This window comes from Saccopteryx leptura, chromosome 3, assembly GCF_036850995.1.
Source record: "Saccopteryx leptura isolate mSacLep1 chromosome 3, mSacLep1_pri_phased_curated, whole genome shotgun sequence".
NCBI lineage: Eukaryota > Metazoa > Chordata > Mammalia > Chiroptera > Emballonuridae > Saccopteryx > Saccopteryx leptura.
Genome location: NC_089505.1, coordinates 330,525,131 through 330,544,717, shown reverse-complemented (window position 1 = coordinate 330,544,717; position 19,587 = coordinate 330,525,131). Strand labels below are relative to the sequence as shown.

General features: G+C 39.5%; 1 protein-coding gene across 3 annotated transcripts in view; it reads right to left on the bottom strand.

Moving 5' to 3' along the window:
* INTS8 (integrator complex subunit 8) overlaps positions 1-19,587 on the bottom strand; it is a 70,816-nt gene that overhangs the window by 5,611 nt on the left and 45,618 nt on the right. For 2 of the 3 annotated variants that reach the window (XM_066379142.1, XM_066379141.1), the window contains exons 16-23: positions 14,876-14,997; positions 9,751-9,935; positions 9,304-9,337; positions 8,601-8,657; positions 8,464-8,525; positions 4,474-4,592; positions 2,369-2,472; positions 1,483-1,533 (exon numbers count right to left, since the gene is read on the bottom strand). In XM_066379142.1, coding sequence (XP_066235239.1) covers positions 1,483-1,533; positions 2,369-2,472; positions 4,474-4,592; positions 8,464-8,525; positions 8,601-8,657; positions 9,304-9,337; positions 9,751-9,935; positions 14,876-14,997 — 734 coding nt within the window. The remainder of the gene's footprint in view (positions 1-1,482; positions 1,534-2,368; positions 2,473-4,473; positions 4,593-8,463; positions 8,526-8,600; positions 8,658-9,303; positions 9,338-9,750; positions 9,936-14,875; positions 14,998-19,587) is intronic. The other variant, XM_066379143.1, reaches the window with a different exon arrangement.

Below are 19,587 nucleotides of genomic sequence, written 5' to 3'. Positions count from 1 at the left end.
CCTCCTCCACCCAGTATCTGGCAACCACTAATCTACATTCTGAATCTATACTTTTTGCCTATGCTGGACATTTCATATTAACAGAATCATACTCAACATAATACTTTAAAGATTCATCACGCCTGACCAGGCGGTGGCACAGTGGATAGAGCATAGGACTGGGATGCAGAAGACCCAGGTTCGAGACCCCAAGGTCGCCAGCTTGAGCGTGGGCTCATCTTGTGTGAGCAAAGCTCACCAGCTTGGACGCAAGGTCGCTGACTTGAGCAAGGGGTTACTTGGTCTGCTGAGGGTCCACACTCAAGGCACATATGAGAAAGCAATCAATGAACAACGAAGGTGTCGCATTGAAAAACTGATGATTGATGCTTCTCATCTCTCTGCGTTCCTGTCTGTCTGTCCCTATCTATCCCTCTCTCTGACTCTCGCTCTCTGTAAAAAAAAAAAAAAAAAGATTCATCCCTGTTTTAGCAACTATCAGTACTCCATTCCTTATTATGGCTGAATAATGCTCCATTGTACAGACATCAAATTTTGTTTATGATGAACACTGGGTTGTTTCCAACTTTCAGGCTATTATGAATAATGTTGCTGTGAACACTGGTGTACAAATTTTCCTATGGACACGTTTTCTATTTTCTTGATTATATACCTAGAAGTAGAATTGCTGGGTCAAATGGTAAATCTGTTTAAGGAAAAACTTTTGCCAAACTATTTTCCCAAAAGGTTGCCCCACTTTATATTCCTACCAGCATAATTTCTCCACATCTTTACCAACACTTGTTTCTTTCTAGCTTTGAATTACAGCCATCCTAGTGAGTGTGAAGTGGTATTGTACTGTGGTGTTGATCTGCATTTTCCAAATAATGTAAATATCTGCCCTTAAATATAAGAAAACATACTTGAGAATGCTTCTTTTCTACTTAGAAGGTTTAAAGACAAATGTTTTCTAATTCATACCTTCATTTTAGTTAAAATTCTATAAAGAATTTTATAAAACTGCCTGACCAAGTGGTGGCGTGGACAGCGCATTGGCCTGGGATGCAGAGGACCCAGGTTCAAAACCCCGAGGTTGCTGGCTTGAGCACAGGCTCATGAGACTTGAGCGCAGGGCTGCCGGTTTGAGCATGGGATCATAGACATGACCCCATGATTACTGGCTTGCGCAAGGAGTCATTGGCTCGGCTGGAGCCTCCTGGTCAAGGCACATATGAGAAAGCAATCAATGAATAACTAAGGTGCCACAATGAAGAACTGATGCTTCTCATCTCTCTCCCTTTCTGTCTGTCCCTCTCTGTCTCTCTGGCTTTAAAAAATAAATAAATTTTATAAAACATATACAATATGCCAAATTCTTAAATACCATAAAAACTTAAGCAATTATATGGAAAATAAAAGCTACTTCACAGTCCAATGCTTTATGTATATTATAAACTCTAATATACAGAAAAATAAACGAACATCAAAATATAATAAACTAACCTGTGTGTGGCAATTCAGTAAAGAACAACACTTTATCATTCTTTTTATTACCTATAAAAACAATTGATTTTAAGAAACTAATTAACATCAATTTTAACAAATGTAGCCTTTGGTTATGGGATGACAACAGAGGGAGACTATCTGTGTGAGGGTTGTGTACATTTTTAAAATCCTCCTCCCAACCCCGCAGAATACAATTTACTGAAGTACACGTGGAATGCTTACTAAAATATACCATAGTTGTTACAAAGTGGGTATATGAGAACTTTAATTTTTTGTTCAATTTTGCTATGCATCTAAAACTGTTCTAAAAAAATAGACTTTATTAATTTAAAGTTACTAAAGACTTTAAATCTTATTTCAAAAGCCATTTATTGTAAGTACTGAAAAATACCACTTATTTTAAGTTATGATATTAATGGACTAAACCAGAGGAAAGAACAAAGCACATCAACTGAAAATTAACAAAATTCATGATCAGGAGACAGAATTAACATGCCTTGAAGGCTGATTTGCTGTTAGTGGGAGGGTCACTCAAGAAAACAACATGACACTCAGGATTTGGGCTCAGTTAACTAAAATACAATAGTCAAGGTATTTGGTATTTTGATGTTTTGTTTCACTTTGTTTTTGAGGCTGCATCACTGGGCAGGGATACTGGTAAAATAAAAGGTTAAAATCAGTTTTGGACAAGTTACGTTTGAGGTGTTGGGGAAATCAAAGTATTGATGGACTAGGGGGACCTGGAAATATGGCAAGCAATCCGGTCTAAAGCAATCAATTTGGAAGTTACCACCACAAACATAGATATGAAAACTCACCCAAAAGGGACCCAAGAAGAACAGTTAAAGACAGACAAGAAGAAAAAAGGCCAATAAAAACTTACTTGGTCTGTATACACATCAGGGGGTACAGCCTTATTAAAGAAATCAGAACACACAGCTCCCGCCTGGAGGTAATAGTGAAGAGCGGCCGAATACTGATTTGTTGCTGCAGTAGAAAATGGAGACCAAAAAATACCTATCATTAGATGTATCAGTTGGAAAAACAGGGCCTCTTTTGTGAAGAGTCAGGTATTACTTCATAAGTCAACAAAATAAGATTCAAACCATAGACCTAGGGATAACACTTATCCAGAACAACACTGAAAAAAATTGCCTTTGTTTTTAAAACTACTTTAGAGAAATAACATAACAGATTCTTTGCCTTCTAAAATTGATTACACAAAAATTTAATTCAGATTTCTTGTCAAACTTACTAGTAGAATTTTGTATTTAAAGGTATTATTTTCCCAAATGTCCATACTAGAAACAAATCTTAATTTTCTAAGGTAGTTTAGAGACAGTAACTCTATTCTGAATAGATTAATAAATTAATTCTTTTAAGGGGTGGGATGAAAATAAGCATTAAAATTTGCAACTATTTGCTTCAAAAATAATTTGGAAGCCTGACCAGGCAGTAGTGCAGTAAACAGAGCGTCGGACTGGGATGCAGAGGACCCAGGTTCAAGACCCTGAGGTTGCCAGCTTGAGCGCTGGCTCATCTGGTTTGAGCAAAGCTCACCAGCTTGGACCCAAGGTCGCTGGCTCAAGCAAGGGGTTACTTGGTCTGCTGAGGGTCCACAGTCAAGGCACATATGAGAAAGCAATCAATGAACAACTAAGATGTCGCAACGAAAAACTGATGATTGATGCTTCTCATCTCTCTCGTTCCTGTCTGTCTGTCCCTATCTATCCCTCTCTCTGACTCTGTCTCTGTAATAAATAAATAAATAAATAAATAAATAAATAATTTGGGAGAAGCAAAATAATGTAGGTGAGGGTACAGAGAAAATGAAACTGCGTTAATTACTGTTAAGAGGTGGCATATGTGGGTTCATTATACTATTCTCTCTAGTCGTATATTTGGAACTTTCTCTTTAAAAATAATAAAGTCCTAAATAACTAATCATTAAATAATGCCAGTCAGGAATTTTATTTAACCTGTATAGTAACAGAAATATTCTTATCAAGCTGAAAAAAACCTACCACATAAAGTAGAAGGATTATCAATATACTCCCAAAAATACAAATAATTATCAAGAGTGTCTGGACAGCCTGACCGGTGGTGGTGCAGGATAGAGAATTGATGTGGGATTCTGAGGTCCCGGCTTCAAAAACCTGAGGTCACTGGCTTGAGTACAGGTAAGCCAGCTTCAGTGCAGGATTGCTGGCTAGAGCCCCCCAGTCAAAGCACATATGAGAAGCAATCAATGAACAACTAAAGTGATGCAACTATGAATTGATGCTTCTCATCTCTCTCCCTCTTAAAAAAAAGTGCCTGGACAGATTTTAGAAACTTTAAATAGAAATTCTGCAAACTAACATAAATGTCTTTCCTTAAAACTATTTTACCAACTTACTAGATAAATACTCATTATTAAAAAACAAAACAAGCCTGACCAGGCGGTGGTGCAGTGGATGGAGCGTCGGACTGGGACACAGAGGACCCAGGTTCAAAACCCCGAGGTCGCCAGCTTGGGCGTGGGCTCATCTGGTTTGAGCAAGGCTCACCAGCTTGAGCCCACGGTCGCTGGCTTGAGCAAGGGGTCATTCGCTCTGCTGTAGCCCCCTGGTCAAGGCACATATGAGAAAGCAATCAATGAACAACTAAGGTGCCACAACAAAGAACTGATGCTTATCTCTCTCCCTTCCCGTCTGTCTGTCCCTATCTGTCCCTCTCTCTGTCTCTGTCACACACACAAAACAACAACAGAAAAACAGTAGTCAACACAAAATGAAAACATCTGAACCAAAGGCTCTCCCCAGCAAAACGCATACACATGAAAATTATAGTTTTACTCTCTTAATTTCATCTAGGAAGAAGAGAGATACATATGTCAAAAGAAAAACAAATTTGATAAAGTCTTACAATAAAATGTGTAATATAGTTATTTTCATTTCTGAAAGTCCTATAAAAACAAAACACAATGGAACCATACATCTCACTTACCAAAATAAATGTCTGCCTGAATAATTAACCAGGAGTGGTTGTTTGGATTTATACTGCGGGCATACCGAACCAGCTCTTTCACTGTGATTGCCACAGCTTCAAAGTCCACTGACTGGAGGCTAAAGGAAAGACAATGAACATTAATCTCCATTTTAAGAAACAACTTCAAATTCCATACACACGCTGTAATTTTGTTTGTAGCAAAGAAAAAAGGGGAGGGAAGCAGGGACAGACAGATAGGAAGGGACAGAGATGAGGAACATCAACTCATAGTTGTGGCACCATAGTTGTTCATTGATTGCTTTCTCTTATGTGCCTTGACCCAGGAAACTCCAGCTGAGCCAGTGACCCCTGGTTCAATCCAGCAACCTTGGGCTCAAGCCAGTGTGACCTTGGGCTTCAAGCCAGTGACTTTGGGCTTCAAACCAGCAACCTCTGGGCTCAAGCCAGCAACTATGGGGTCATGTCTATAATCCCACACTCAATCTAGTGAGCCAGTGCCCAAGCAAGATGAGCTTGTGCTCAAGCCAGGGACCCCAGGGTTTCAAACATGGGTCCTCAGAGTCCCAGGCCAAAACTCTATATACTGCACCACCACCTGGTCAGGCCATAAACACATTTACTAAAATCAAAAAGACTTAGCCAAAATTTAGGTGACCATAAACATGCTAAATATTACTAGGAGTAAATATATAAAAACTAACAAAACATCTAAATTTGATAATCTAACTTTTTAGAAGAGGTTGAAAACAATCTGATTTTTGTTTCCTTTTCCCCACCAAAATGTAGACCACTCTAAAAAAGTATCTTTAAATAGTTTACCATATAAAGCATATCAAAGTGGTAGGATACACATCTAGCTCCACTTTTTAGGCACAATTTACAGGCAACAAAATTAAAGAGGCTCATAAAATTTCCCCAAATGATTTTTTCTTTCTTTTTTTTTGTGACAGAGAGACAGAGAGAGGGACAGATAGGGACAGACAGACAGGAAGGGAGATGAGAAGCATCAATTCTTTGTTGCAGCACCTTAGTTGTTCATTGACTGCTTTCTCATATGTGCCTTGACTGGGGGGCTACAGCAGAGCGAGCGACCCCTTGCTTAAGCCAGTGACTGTGGGCTTCAAGCCAGTGACCTTTGGGCTCAAGCCAGCAACCTTTGGGCTCAAGCTAGCGACCATGGGGTCATGTCTATGATCCCACACTCAAGCCAGATGAGCCCACACTGCAGCTGGTGAGCCCGTACTCAAGCCAGATGAGCCCACGCTGCAGCTGGTGAGCCCGTACTCAAGCCAGATGAGCCCGTGCTCAAGCCAGAGATCTCAGGGTTTCAAACCTGGATCCTCTGCATCCCAGTACGACGTTTGTTCTATCCACTGGGCCACCACCTGGTCAGGCCCCAAATGATTTTTAAGTTCTGTTATCTAGAAGCCACAAAAACCAAAAACTCAAACACTAACAAACTGGCCTTACATCCACCTTGTGGCTACCTGTAAGAGTAACTCCCCTGGATCAGTTGTTTCACTGGCCGTCAAAGCTCGGTCTAGATGTGGCAAGTGCTCCACTTCAATGCATATGGTCGGAATAGGAAATCAGAAGAAGGGTAGGGAATCGGACCAGCTGCTCTGAGCCTAGTTAAACCAAACCTGGAGGTCTTCAGATACAACTGTGAGGATAAAAGCCAGGCCAGCACCCAAATAGAACAGATCATAGCTCCTATCTCCCTAAAGCAATAAAGCACAACAATTTTATTTTGTCTGGGTCAATTTATATTAATTTTATCATAAAGATAATAGTTAAGCCTACTATGTGCCCATCCTTATTTTAACATTTATCATAAAATACATATTAACTCACTTAATACAATTCTGAGGGAGATACTATTCATATGTCCATTTTACAGATGGGGAAACCGGCACAGAAAGCAACTTCCCCAAGTGGCCTTACCCAACATGACTATTCCTGATGGAAGTGGAGTGGCTAGGACTCCAATCCTAGGAACCTCACTCAGAGCTTCTAGGTACCATTCTTTTTGTTCAGCCTGTAGTGATGCAGTGAATAGAATATCAACATGGGACACTGAGGTCCCAGATTCAAAACCCTGAGGTCGCCTGCTTGAGCACGGGCTCATCTAGCTTGAAAGCAGGCTCACCAGCCTGAGCATGGGGTCTCAGGCTTGAGTGTGGGATCATCAACATGATCCATGGTCACTGGCCTGAAGCCCAAGGTCACTGGCTCATCTGGAGCCCCACCCCCCACAATGAACAAAGTCATGCAACTATGAGTTGATGCTTCTCATCTCTCTCCCTTCCTGTCTCTGTCTCTCTCTCTCTCTCCTCTCTCACTAAAAACAAAGCCAAAAAAACCCCATTCTTTTTATTCATTTATCATAAACAAACACTAAATATCAATCATTAGTTTACACTCTAAAATTAGGCCAGCCTGACCAGGCAGTGGCGCAGTAAATAGAGCATCAGACTGGGATGCAGAGGACCCAGGTTTGAGACCCCGAAGTTGCCAGCTTAAGCGCGGGCTCATCTGGCTTGAGCAAGGCTCACCAGCTTGGACCCAAGGTCGCTGGCTTGAGCAAGGGGTTACTCAGTCTGCTGAAGGTCCGTGGTCAAGGCACATATGAGAAAGCAATCAATGAACAACTAAGGTGTCGTATCGAAAAACTGATGATTGATGCTTCTCATCTCTCTCCGTTCCTGTCCGTCTGTCCCTATCTATCCCTCTCTCTGACTCTGTCTCTGTAAAAAACAAAACAAAACAAAAAACGGGGAATAAAATTTTTTTAATTAGGCCAAAGTAACACCAAAAGAGGTGTGACAACCATCAATTAACAAGGTAAAATGATCTCCACCTGATTCTTGGATTGCTATCTAAAAACTAATTTTATATAAAAATCTGCAGTTAGAAAGCTGCGGAGCACGCCCGTTTGTTTCACAAAATATGGTGCTCCTTTGGGAAACAAGCTTCAGTAAATGGAGGGAGGGGTCACTAACACACTTTTGACTCTAATCTCCACAGGAGAAATAAACCTGCTTCCAGTCTCAAAGACTGAGGTGGAAGCACATTACTCTCATTCTACTGCCTGCTTCCTTACCTACAAAATCTTTTCTTCTTCATAGATGCCACTAAGAGCAATAAAATAAGGCCTAGGACCTACCCATCAGGCACAAAGGAAGAAGACTGGGGGGAAGGGAGGGGAGGAAAGTAACTTTTGTAAGAAAATAAACATGTACTTTCCTGAATGAAAAGTTGCTAAGTGTGGGAAGAGAAAAATGTAAATGATTTCTTCTTCCAGAAAAAGAATACTACTTCTCCCCTAAAAATATTCCATCATCTCACTGTGGTTCTCAGGTGGTAAAAGTAAGGGGGAAGATTTCTTAAAGTAATGAAAGAGCTCTTTAAGGCAACTAAAAGGGGTTGAAAGTATTAAAACAAAAACCACCAAAAAAAAATACATTTTCAAGTAGATAATTGTAAAAGAGATAATAAGATGCTGGAAACCTGATAGAAAGTCATTCTTTTTAGTCTCAATTTTCTTTTCTTTAATGTTTATTTATTGATTTTAGCGAGAGAAAGAGAGAGAGAAGGAGGGAGAGAGAGAGAGAGAGAGAAAGGAAAGAGAGACAGGAACATCTGTTCCTGTGTGTGCCCTGGGGAATCCAACTGCCGACCTCTGTGCTTTCGTACAATGCTCTAACTAACCAAGCTATCTGGCCAGGGCTTTCCCTCGATTTTCTAAGTCTCCCCACTAACAAGGAATCAGGACTACGTACAGATCTGCTCTACCTAAGCCGGGTATACCTCAGCCGAGTTATACCTTATCTATAATTTTTAGTAAGATCATTATTATAATAGAGAAAAACCAAGAATCCTAACATTGTAGCCTTTTAATAAAATTATTCAAAATTATTTGTACCAGTCAGGATGGTTCTAAATACATGAATAACTTAATAAAACGTAAACTATAATACTTCTTACTTGGGGATGGAGGATGGCCAGATAGAAATGTGTTCAGCTGTAACATCATTCACAATGTCTTCCTAAAAAAAAAATTTGTGATTTAAAAGACAATTTCTTTCAAAGGTTTTTAAAAAATGTAATTATGAAATACTGACCCGAACATTGTGAAGTTTCACAAAGAGTGATAAAATAATAGTCAAAACCAATGGTTCCTGTGAGAAAAAAAATACAGCATCCTTAAATAGTATATATATTTTATTATTTCTCCCATCAACCTCAGGGACACCAAGTATTCTCTTTCAAAAGATTCCTACTCTTTTGAAATTTACCATTTACTTTAGTTTAAAACACACTAAAGGTCAACTTTATTTTTAATGTCATGGAAGAAATTACAGCACACAAATTTACACAAAAGTTATCATATTTAGGTATCTGGTTTACAATGCTTAAATTCTCCTCACATGACTTCTGAAACTGTAAACAGATCTCTTTCCAGCTAGTACTTCAAGCTATCTCAAAATAATTTACTTGTAATCCTTAAAACAGTAAAGGATGGAATCTAGGTTATGTCCAGTAAATAAACCTGACATTAATCTTATCAACCAAAAATTAAAGCTAGACTTCACACATTTAGCCCTATTATAACGATTTCTTTACAATTTAAAAAATATCTGTTTGTAGTCACTAAAACACGGTTGGGTAAATGCAGCAAAAACCTTTCCATTCAGACTATCACATCCTCAACACTGAAGTGCACATTAACAAATCACCTAAATAATCATTTAAGCACTCAATATTTTTAAAGTCTATAAAAATCAGTAATAGTAATTAATTAGATCAACTTTTAATAACACGTACCCGTAATTTTTTGATAAAAGAAAGTAGTTCACTCCTAAAAAAAAAAATTTGTATGTACATTTAATATCAGAAATTAAAAATAAAATCGAAAAAGGAAATTATAGGTGAAGATTTATTCCTAACTCTCTGATTCTGCATGTATAAAATATATTCTATTGCTATAATAATGTAATTAAATTTCTTCTCTGTTTTAATCCTATGTGACATCTTCAGTACTATCCAACTGGAAAAATTTCACTGATTACATTAAATGATTGGTAGTCTCTTCAAATAAAAAGGTTATTTCCAAAGGTGGTCATGTCAGACAAGTCCATCAGATATCAGCAACAGAGAATTCTTACATTGTCCATCTTAATGATATATAAGGATTAACGGGAGATGTTCTTGAAATAGTACAAATAGTATAAATAATAAAGTAACTCAAAACATAAACTGATCGAAACATACCGATACATTATACCTAATGTAGATTCCCTCTGCTTTATTAAACTAACTCTGCCATCATTTCCTCGTTTGTGCTGACTGGACACACTACAGATCTGAACAACAACTTCCCAAAGGTCTTTAGCAGTCCGTCTACTTTCTTTAGGGCCTGGGAGTTCTTTGATTGTAGCCGCTAAAAGCTGTCCAAGCTATAACACGAAAAACAAACAAAAAATACACAAGAGATGATCTGTAATGTCATACATGCTGTTCTATTATTAAGGCACATTTAAAGAAAAATGGGTAATTGCCCAAATACACCAAGCACAGTTATTTTATGCTGAGCCTTCTTTCTATCCAACAACTGAGGAATTTAGAGCTCACTGTCTACTGACAAATCTGAATCTGCTCAAGGAAGAGAATTCTCTAACCATATTATAAACCTTGTTGTTTCTAAACAATCACAGTCTAATGACAACAACAACAAAGTCAAGTCTAATGAGAACAAATTGAGACAATGCAGAGGCATTATGTGATTTATTAAGTGGGGGGAAAAATCAAGCTGCCAGATATACATATATGAGCCTGCTCTGTTAGAAAGGTGATGAGGCAGTAGACTGATGACTGCTGGGAGGAGGGAGGGGGAGGGTAAGGGGGAGATGGTGCAGGACAAGAAAAACAGGTGTGCAATGGAATGCACACCCCCCGATGTTAACCGTGGTAAAAGCCTGGAGATGAAATTAAAATAGTGTTTAAATTTCACACACACATTTTTTAATCATTAAAAAAATTCTTAATGAAAAAATGAGGGAAAAAATATGGAAACTGAAGTTGACAGGAGGAGGAGACAAGCTTCAGAGTAACTTTTCTCTAAGAAAAAGTAGCAGCTGGGGATGGAGCTACTGCTCATGTTTAAGGAAATAGATCGAAAGAAGGAGAGAGTAAAGTGGCTGATCTGAATCAAGGCAGTTCAAGGACCAAAGATGGAGGAAGGACCCAAGTATAATAAAGAACAGAAGGGCTGAAAGCAAAAGGCAGAGAAAAGACAGGCCCAAACTATAGAATAAAAATCAGGCTTATACCAAATTCAGCATTTCTTTCCCTCTATATTTTTAAAGCAAGAGAGAGTCCCTCTATACCTTGTTCTTATTAAATCTTACACATCACTGAGGATGATGTAGCAAAGATAATTCAAGTCCATCAGGAAACCGTAGGTCCCTAAATGGACCTTAAAATTGTTAATCGTGTGGTCCCCTGCTTAAAGTAGCTTCTTTAAGGAAGCAGTATTATAACAAAGATGAAAATTGATGCTTTTCCCCTAAAGTTTTGTTATAAAACAAATCAAGAGAATTATTCAATAAATGCCTGTATTCAAAATATTGTGAATATTTTGCCACGTTTGCTTTATATAGCTATCTATATAAATTGTTTGTTAAACTTTATTAAAATATCTTGCAGACATGACATTTCACTTCTAAATACTTCAAGGATATTTCCTACATGACACAACTCCATGATCACACCTAAGAAAACTTGTTAGAGGTGCTTATTAAAGCTAATGAAAATGATGCAAAAACCCTGGCTATGCTACGTGACTGGAAATCAAGGGTCCACGGTCTAATAGAACATTTCATCCTTCAGACTCACTGAACACTCTTCTCTGACAGAGGATTACCATACATGCAGCTATTCGCCGCAGTGCAATGCAAAGCTTCTGTAGCTCCTGGTCCCACTCATTTTCTGTTGTCAGGGACCCCATGTTTAGTTGAAGATCACTACCTGAAGTAAGTTTACTTAAAAGAAAGAATCATATCAATTCGATTGACTTAGGCCCCAAGTCAACTAATTCCACAAACATTCCTGAGCATCTACCATGTGCTGAATATCAAGTAAAGGACTGAAAATGTAAAAATTAACTGGTCTATAGGAAAGACAAATGAACAAATAATTTATTATACAGTATAACAAAGGAAATAAGTCCACAGTACAACAGTAGCAGGACCAGTACAACAGTACAAAGGTAACAAGAAGAGAAAATGGTTGGTTGGTTGGTTTGTAGAAAAAGGAATATGGGAAAGCTTCAAAGAAACAATACAAAAAGGCAAAAAAGCAGGAAGGGAATCCACCTAAGTAAACAAACAGCACCTGTGTGAGTGCAGAAACGAGAGAAAGCGTGGTGTGCACAAGGACCTGACCGCGTACTCTGGCAGTGCCGGCTCAGAGCTGGCGTGACGAGGAGCAGGGGAGAGGAAACGGGTCCTAACAGGCCTTATAAGCCACATTAAAAACTGGTCTTTGCCTGACCAGGCAGTGGTGCAGTGGATAGAGCATCGGACTGGAATGCGGAGGACCCAGGATCAAGACCCCGAGGTCACCAGCTTGAGCACGGGCTCATTTGGTTTGAGCAAAGCTCACCAGCTTGGACCCAAGGTCGCTGGCTCGAGCAAGGGGTTACTAGGTCTGCTGCAGGCCCTTGGTCAAGGCACATATGAGAAGGCAATCAATGAACAACTAAGGTATTGCAATGAAAAACTGATGATTTATGCTTCTCATCTCTCTCCATTCCTGTCTGTCTGTCCCTATCTATCCCTCTCTCTGACTCTCTGTCTCTGTAAACAAACAAAAACTGGTCTTTCTTATATTATTACTACTATCACCACCAACCCTTTTTTCCCCTTACTAGCTAGTCTTTCACATGCTTAAGATTTTTCCTTTCTTTTTTTGTGATTATATAATGTTTAAATAAATAAAAAATATGTAACAGAATGGAAATAAAGTTGATTAAAATCAGCTAATATTCCACTACCCAGAGATAACTGTTAATATCCTTCCAGACTTTCTCCTACACACTGAATTAAGTTTATTAAGTGCTACATTATTTTGAAAACTCAATCCCTTACTCTAGACTTCTGACTCCTTTTTCTTGATATTAACAAGAGAGCAAGGGTCCAAATAGGGAAGAGAACACACAAAACCTTAACCCAGACAACATGTTGATCTACCTCAGAGAACTGACTTTTCAGCAAGATCACCACATATACTTTCTCTTCCTGGGCCAGATGAAGACGGCCCAAAGGAAGCAGTGAGATAATCTAGCCCAAGGTCAGACAACCTACAGCACAATATCCTGTGCCCTTGCACATTATAGGCCCTCAAGCATGTGCCCATCTCTCCTGGCACACAGCTCCATCGAATTCACTAAGAGAAGAGAAAAGGTACTGTGCTGCTTTAGTAACAATGAGCAACAAGCTACCGTTCCGTTTTCTGTTTGTCTCTTTAGTGAGAGAGAGAGAGACAGGAAGAGAGATGCGGAGCATCAATTTGTAGTTACGTCTCTTAGTTGTTCACTGACTGCTTCTCATACATGCCTTGACCGGGGGGCTCCAGTCAAGCCAATGACCCCTTGCTCAAGCCAGCGACCTTGGGCTCAATCCAACAACCATGGGATCATGTCGACTGATTCCATGTTCAAGCCAGCAATTCTGCGCTCAAGCCAGATGAGCCTGTGCTCAAGCGAGTGACCTTGGGGTTTCAAACCTGGGACCTTAAGTGTCCCAGGTCGACGCTCTATCCACTCTGCCACCACTGGTCAGGCAACAATTCTAAATGGAAATTATGACCAGGAACAAAACAGTTCTCTCATTTGAGAGTTTACTCAAGACTAAGAAAGAAGGTTAGGAATAACCCTACATATTAGGAACTACGTATCTCAAGAAGTTCGCTAGAAAAACAGATATAATCCAATGTCTAAAATTCCAAAGAGAAGAATGATTTAAGTATGATGATAAATTTTAATGAACAACTATAAAGACAAAAAGGATGGAAAAAAATCAATAAGGGTTGAAATGAAATGAGCTCAGTTTTTTAAAGGACCTGAAATAATAAGAAACAAATAACCAAAGATAAAAGTAAAAATGTGGTCCAGTCTTGCATGAATTCCCAAGTGACCAACCAATCAAGGGACTATGTACTAGAGATGAGATAAGGAAAAATGAAGAGAATAAAAAAATGTAATACAAACAATAAAAAAAAAAAAAGGAAATCTGAATAACCAAATGTACACCAAAAACTGTTACATCACTAAATGTTTTGTTTTTTTTAACTACAAAACTAGAAAGGGAGAAAAACTCACTCCCTTTTCAGGGTATACATAATATCAACACATGAAAGAAAGAATCTCAGGGAAAACCTCTAGTGTCTATTTTTGATGTTTTCTTCACCCAAAGCATTTTCAGTTGCACAGAAAAGATAATTAAGAAAGGAGAATAAACAAACTTACATCAATTCAGTGAACTCTGTCTTTTACCTGGGTATAACTACTCATAACAAACATGTACTCTAATAAGAAGCAGGCAAATCAAACTTAGAGAAGTAAATAGACTCCAAAGAAGGGTGAGGTGCTATACATGGAAAATGAGTAGAAGTATACCCCTTACAGCACCACCAGTTCTCACCCAGGTATACCTGTGTATTCCAGAACTTAAAACTGAAGTTTGATTTTATCATTCAAAGCAAGAAAAGCTGACTCACCTCTCACTAGCTTAATATTATACCAAAACTTTATCTGTTAACTACATAATTTTTGCTTCCATTCTCATTAAACTATAGGCTTTTAAAAAATATTAGAGAAGTCACCTGACCAGGCAGTGGTGCAGTAGATAGAGTGTCGGATGGGGACACAGAGGACCCAGGTTTGAAACCCTAAGATCGCCAGCTTGAGCACGGGCTCATCTGGTGGGAGCACAGCTCACCAGCTTGAGCCCAAGGTCGCTGGTTTGAGCAAGGGGTCACTTGGTCTGCTGTAGCCCCCCCCCCCCACCATCAAGGCACATATTAGAAAGCAATCAATGAACAACTAAGGTGCCACAACAAAGAATTGATGCTTCTCATCTCTCTCCCTCCTTCCTGTTGGTCTGTCCCTGTCTGTCCCTCTCTCTGTCTGTCACCCCCCCCCCAAAAAAAAATTAGAGAAGTCAAACTCAAGTGCCTGAATTATCAGAAACTATACTTTTAACTACAAAACAACAAGCATTTCTCCAATCTGGAAATAGAAATTGAACAAGTTCCCTAAGTAGTATAGAACTAAATGGGAAAAAAAGTACAATTATTCTATTCTAATAATCTTTTATTCAGATTAAACATGAATTACCTTTACATATGGATTATTCTGAAGCAGAAAGGCAGGAACTTGAAGAGTAAGGTACTCATTTTCCTTCCAGTTTAACATAAAAGCAACACACTCCTCCGCAACAACTTGACGAAGAGGAATATCTAAAAAGCAAAGAAGAAAATAGTTGGAACTATCATAACATTAAAATAAGACAAAGAAAAATTTGCTCAGATTTCAGTTAAACTTTTTTTTTTTAAGTGAGAGGAAGGGAGATAGACAGACTCCCACATGTGTCAGGACCACGATACACCCAGCAACCTAGTCTGGGGTTGATGCTCGAGTCAACCCGACTATTTTTAGTGCCTGAAGCTGACATGCTCAGATCAACCAAGCTATCCTCAGTGCTGGGGCCAATGCTCAAACCAATCAAGCCACTGGCTCCAGGAGGAGAAGAGGAAAAGAGGGGGAAGAGGGAGGAGGGAGAAGCAGATGGTCACTTCCCTTGTGTGCCTTGACCAGGAATTGAACCTGGGATATCCATACGCCAAGCTGATGCTCCACTGAGCCCCCAGCCAAGGCTGAGTTAAACATATTAAAAACAACAGTTCCAGATGAAAAATAGAAAAATACTAACATTTCATACTTTGCTCTAGAAAGTTTATGGTTTCCCAATGATAGGTTGCCATGATCCCCACTATAAATCAACAAAAGTATGCAGTTAAGAACAATTTAGGTGCTCAACACTCTGCTGTGAAAATCTGTCATTCAAATGAGCAGCAGAGAATGAACACACAAACGAAATTAAGTACAAATGGTATGGTATAAACTTTTAATACTTTTAGAGAACATAAGTAGCTAAATCATATAATAAAACTGTAACAAATCTGAGTTACTATGGCATGTTTAATAATTCTTTCTAATTAAAATGTAAAAAATATTCCTAAGAGACAAGTCATTCATACTTTCAAAAAATATTACTGTACCAGAAACAGCTGTTTTGGACATTATTTCCTTTGAAAAATTATTTTAAAAACCTTAATATTAAATATGCTGTGAATTTTTATAATTCAAGGTATAGAATATTCAGATTTTAATGTACTGCAGCAAAAAGGTGGCCCTGGTGGTTGGCTCAGCGGTAGAGCGTCGGCCCGGCATGTGGAAGTCCCGGGTTTGATTCCCAGCCAGGGCACACAGAAGAAGCGCCCATCTGCTTCTCCATCCTTTCCTCTCTCTATTCTCTCTGACTCTCTCTTCCCCTCCCACAGCCAAAGCTCCATGGGAGCAAAGTTGGCCTGCGCGCTAAGGAAGATTCCATGGCCTCCGCCTCAGGTGATACAATGGCTTTGACTGCAGCGGAGCAATGCCCCAGATGGGCAGAGCATTGCCCCCTGGTGGGCATGCCAGGTGGATCCCGGTCAGGCACATGCAGGAGTCTGGCTGCTGCTCCCCGCTTCTCACTTCGGAAAAATACAAAAAATAAAAAATAAAAAATAAAGAAGCCCCAATGAATGCTACAGAGTAAATGTTATGACTTTAAATAGAAAGAACTACATATTAAACTTAGGTAACTATATTTTTCAATCTTTTTAAAGACTGTGCCTGTGGCTATTTAATCTGTTTGTATCTCATCTTATTCCAAAAAAGGACAGGAAATGACAAAAAGCATAGAAACAGCAAAATAAAAACATATAATTTGAATTATCTTCTTAAAGAAGAAATGAAGACAAAAGTGTAATTAGTATCCTAAATACATGCGTGTCATTGAGTGCTGGACAGTCTGCCAATGGAAGGTTATACAGCAACTGGTTCCAGTGTTCGTTTGTTTAGCGGGCACTCCCCATTAGTAATATAGCCATGGCTCTTAAAGATGAACCAGAACTAGAGAGTGGGGTACTGACACAGCTTGAGAGGCAGTGATTTGGAGATTAAACTTCCCTTTAAGCACCTGCAATACAATTACTCATTATCAAAAAGTACAGTCATATGCTATAACAGGCAGCCAGGAGGCCTAACATTCAATTTTGTTGAACTCCAAGGAACGTAACAAGAACACGAGTTTCAACAGAAAGCTACTTTTTAATACAAAGGTATTAAAAGTTGGGAGACTCTCTCCCAAAAGAGAGGGTATTAGAATATTTCATCTGTAGGTCTTACTTCTACTATGACTGAAAGGCTGGATCTGTTGTCAGTTAAAATCACTTCTTATTCCTGACAGAAAAGGTAGCTCAACCCATGTAAACAAGAACTTCTCTGTGTTCCACAGATGGTATGCACCTAACTTACTCAAAATTGCCCAATATCACCAGGGAAAAGTTTTTTTCCTCAAAAAGGAGGGAGGAGGCGTTCTCAAGAAGCAGGAGTAGCCAAGCAGCCCAGCTTCCAAAGGCTCCCAGTGCGCCAAGCAAGAGGCACCTGGCACGTGCCTGCCTTCCTGCCAAGACGCCCAAGAGGCAAGTCAGTTCCTCTGAGGGGAGAGGAAGGAGCCCCAGAGATCTGCGAGGCTGCTGGCTAAACCTGCTCCTGCCAAAGTGCAAACATCAAAAAATGCGGTAAAGGAAAAATCGGCAGACAAAAAAATTGCAAACGAAAGGGAAAAGAGAAAACAGGAAACTAAAGAAAATCTAGAAAATGGAGAAACTGAAGACAAGGCAACAGTCTCAGATAAAGCAGGAGAGAAAGAAGCCAAGTCTGATTAGTATCATATACCACACCTTATAAGTGCTCCATCTTCCTTCTTGTACAATCAAAAGGAATATTTTTAACAACTATTTTATAAATGCCAGTTTTTTAGCTTTAGAAACATACTTAAGGAAGTAATTCCACCTCATCCCATTTTTTAGTGTAAATGCTTTCTTTTTAGAGGCGAACTCATTTGCTGGTTATTTCTGAGAACCAGACATAACAGGATATTAAGTATAGGAAGCTCTGACTGTCTTGGGTGTCAGCTTCACATTCCATTAATGGAGGTGGTTTTTATAGCACACAAAACAGAGCATAATAAATGGCAATTTGTAAGAACTCTGTACACTCTGTAATATTTCTGGTGTGGTCGTCCAGCTACCTCAGTACCTCTGTTAATGTGCTATGAAAGATCGAAAATTTGATTATGAAGTGTATTTGATATTAAATTGTGAATTAGTGGGACTTGGATGTAACAGTGTATCAACAATTAAAGATATTGGTACTTGATACTCTATTAAGAAAAATTAGCCTCCAAATTTTAAGCTGTAAAAGTCACTGGAATAACTTTAAAAAAGAATCACAACTACATGACTTAGGTCTTTGGTATGTACATTCAAACTGTGTACAAACTGAAATGCCTGTGTACTTATTCTCAAAACAACCAATAAAATCTCAATTATGGTGGGGAGAAACAGGTAGCAGAAGACACCTCTTTACACGTCTCCCCCAATTCTGACCCATGAAAAGATCATCCTACTAACTGCACCTTCACCGCAGTACCGGAATGCAGGGCTGCACGAGCCTCAGAGATAGGAGTTTATGCTAAACTAAGGTCACTTACTCTATAATTGAGGCTCAAAGTCAAAGACAAGTAACTGTGCCTGTGAGGAAAAAATTGTTTTCTTATATCTCCTAACAGTACTTTTCTTTCTCATTTTTAAATGTTCATAGCACAAGCTATGTGACAAACAGCTAGGGATTTACAACTTATGTGCAGAGCTTAGACCAATTATGTGTGAGTCTCAGACCAAAAAATGGTGGAAAAAGTGAATATGAATTCCAAAACACTTAAATGCCAGAAAGTATATTTAAACGCCAAATAAACTATAATTATTTAAATCCAGCTTGAGTTGGACTGATGAATTCAAATCACAGTTGTTTCTTACCACATGATTCTGGCCAAATTCTTTATCCTCTCTGTACCTCAGTTTCTTGATTTATAAAATGTGGATAATTAAATAAGTAGCTAGTTCACAGAGTTGCCATAAGAGCTAACTGAGTTATGCACCGAAAGCTCTTAGAATGGTACCTGACATGTAGTTAGCACTCAATAAATGTTAGGGTTTTCAACTCTTTTTGAATTTTAGAGAATCCATGTACAAAAACCCAATCTTCTACATTTATTTTTAATCTTTTTAATTGTTAAATGAGATAAGGGGAGACAGTGAGGCAGACTCCCACACGTGCCCCAACCGGGATCCACCCTGCAACACCCCCCCCATGTGAGGCCAATGCTCCAGTACCAAGCTATTTTTAGCACCTGAGCCTAACATACGCAGATCAACTGAGCTATGCTCAGCACCTGGGGCCACGCTTGAACCAATCAAGCTGGCTGCAGGAGTGGAAGAGGGAGAAGAAGGAGAGGGGGAAGGGGTAAAGAAGCAATGGTCACTTCTCCTGTGTGCCCTGACTGGAAATCGAACCCAGGATGTCCATATGCCAGGCTGACGCTCTAATCACTGAGCAACCACCCAGGGCCACCTTCCCGGTTGGCTCAGTGGTAGAGCGTCAGCCTGGAGTATGGAAATCCCAGGTTTGATTCCCAGCCAGGGCACACAGGAGAAGTGCCCATCTGCTTCTCCACCCTTCCCCCTCTCCTTCTTCTCTATTCTCTCTCTTCCTCTCCTACAGCCAGGGCTCCACTGGAGCAAAGTTGGCCCGGGCACTGAGGATGGCTGCATGGCCTCCACCTCAGGCACTAGAGTGGCTCTGGCTGCAACGGAGCAACACCAGAGATGGGCAGAGCATCGCCCCCTGGTGGGCTTGCCGGGTGGATGCCAGTTGGGCAC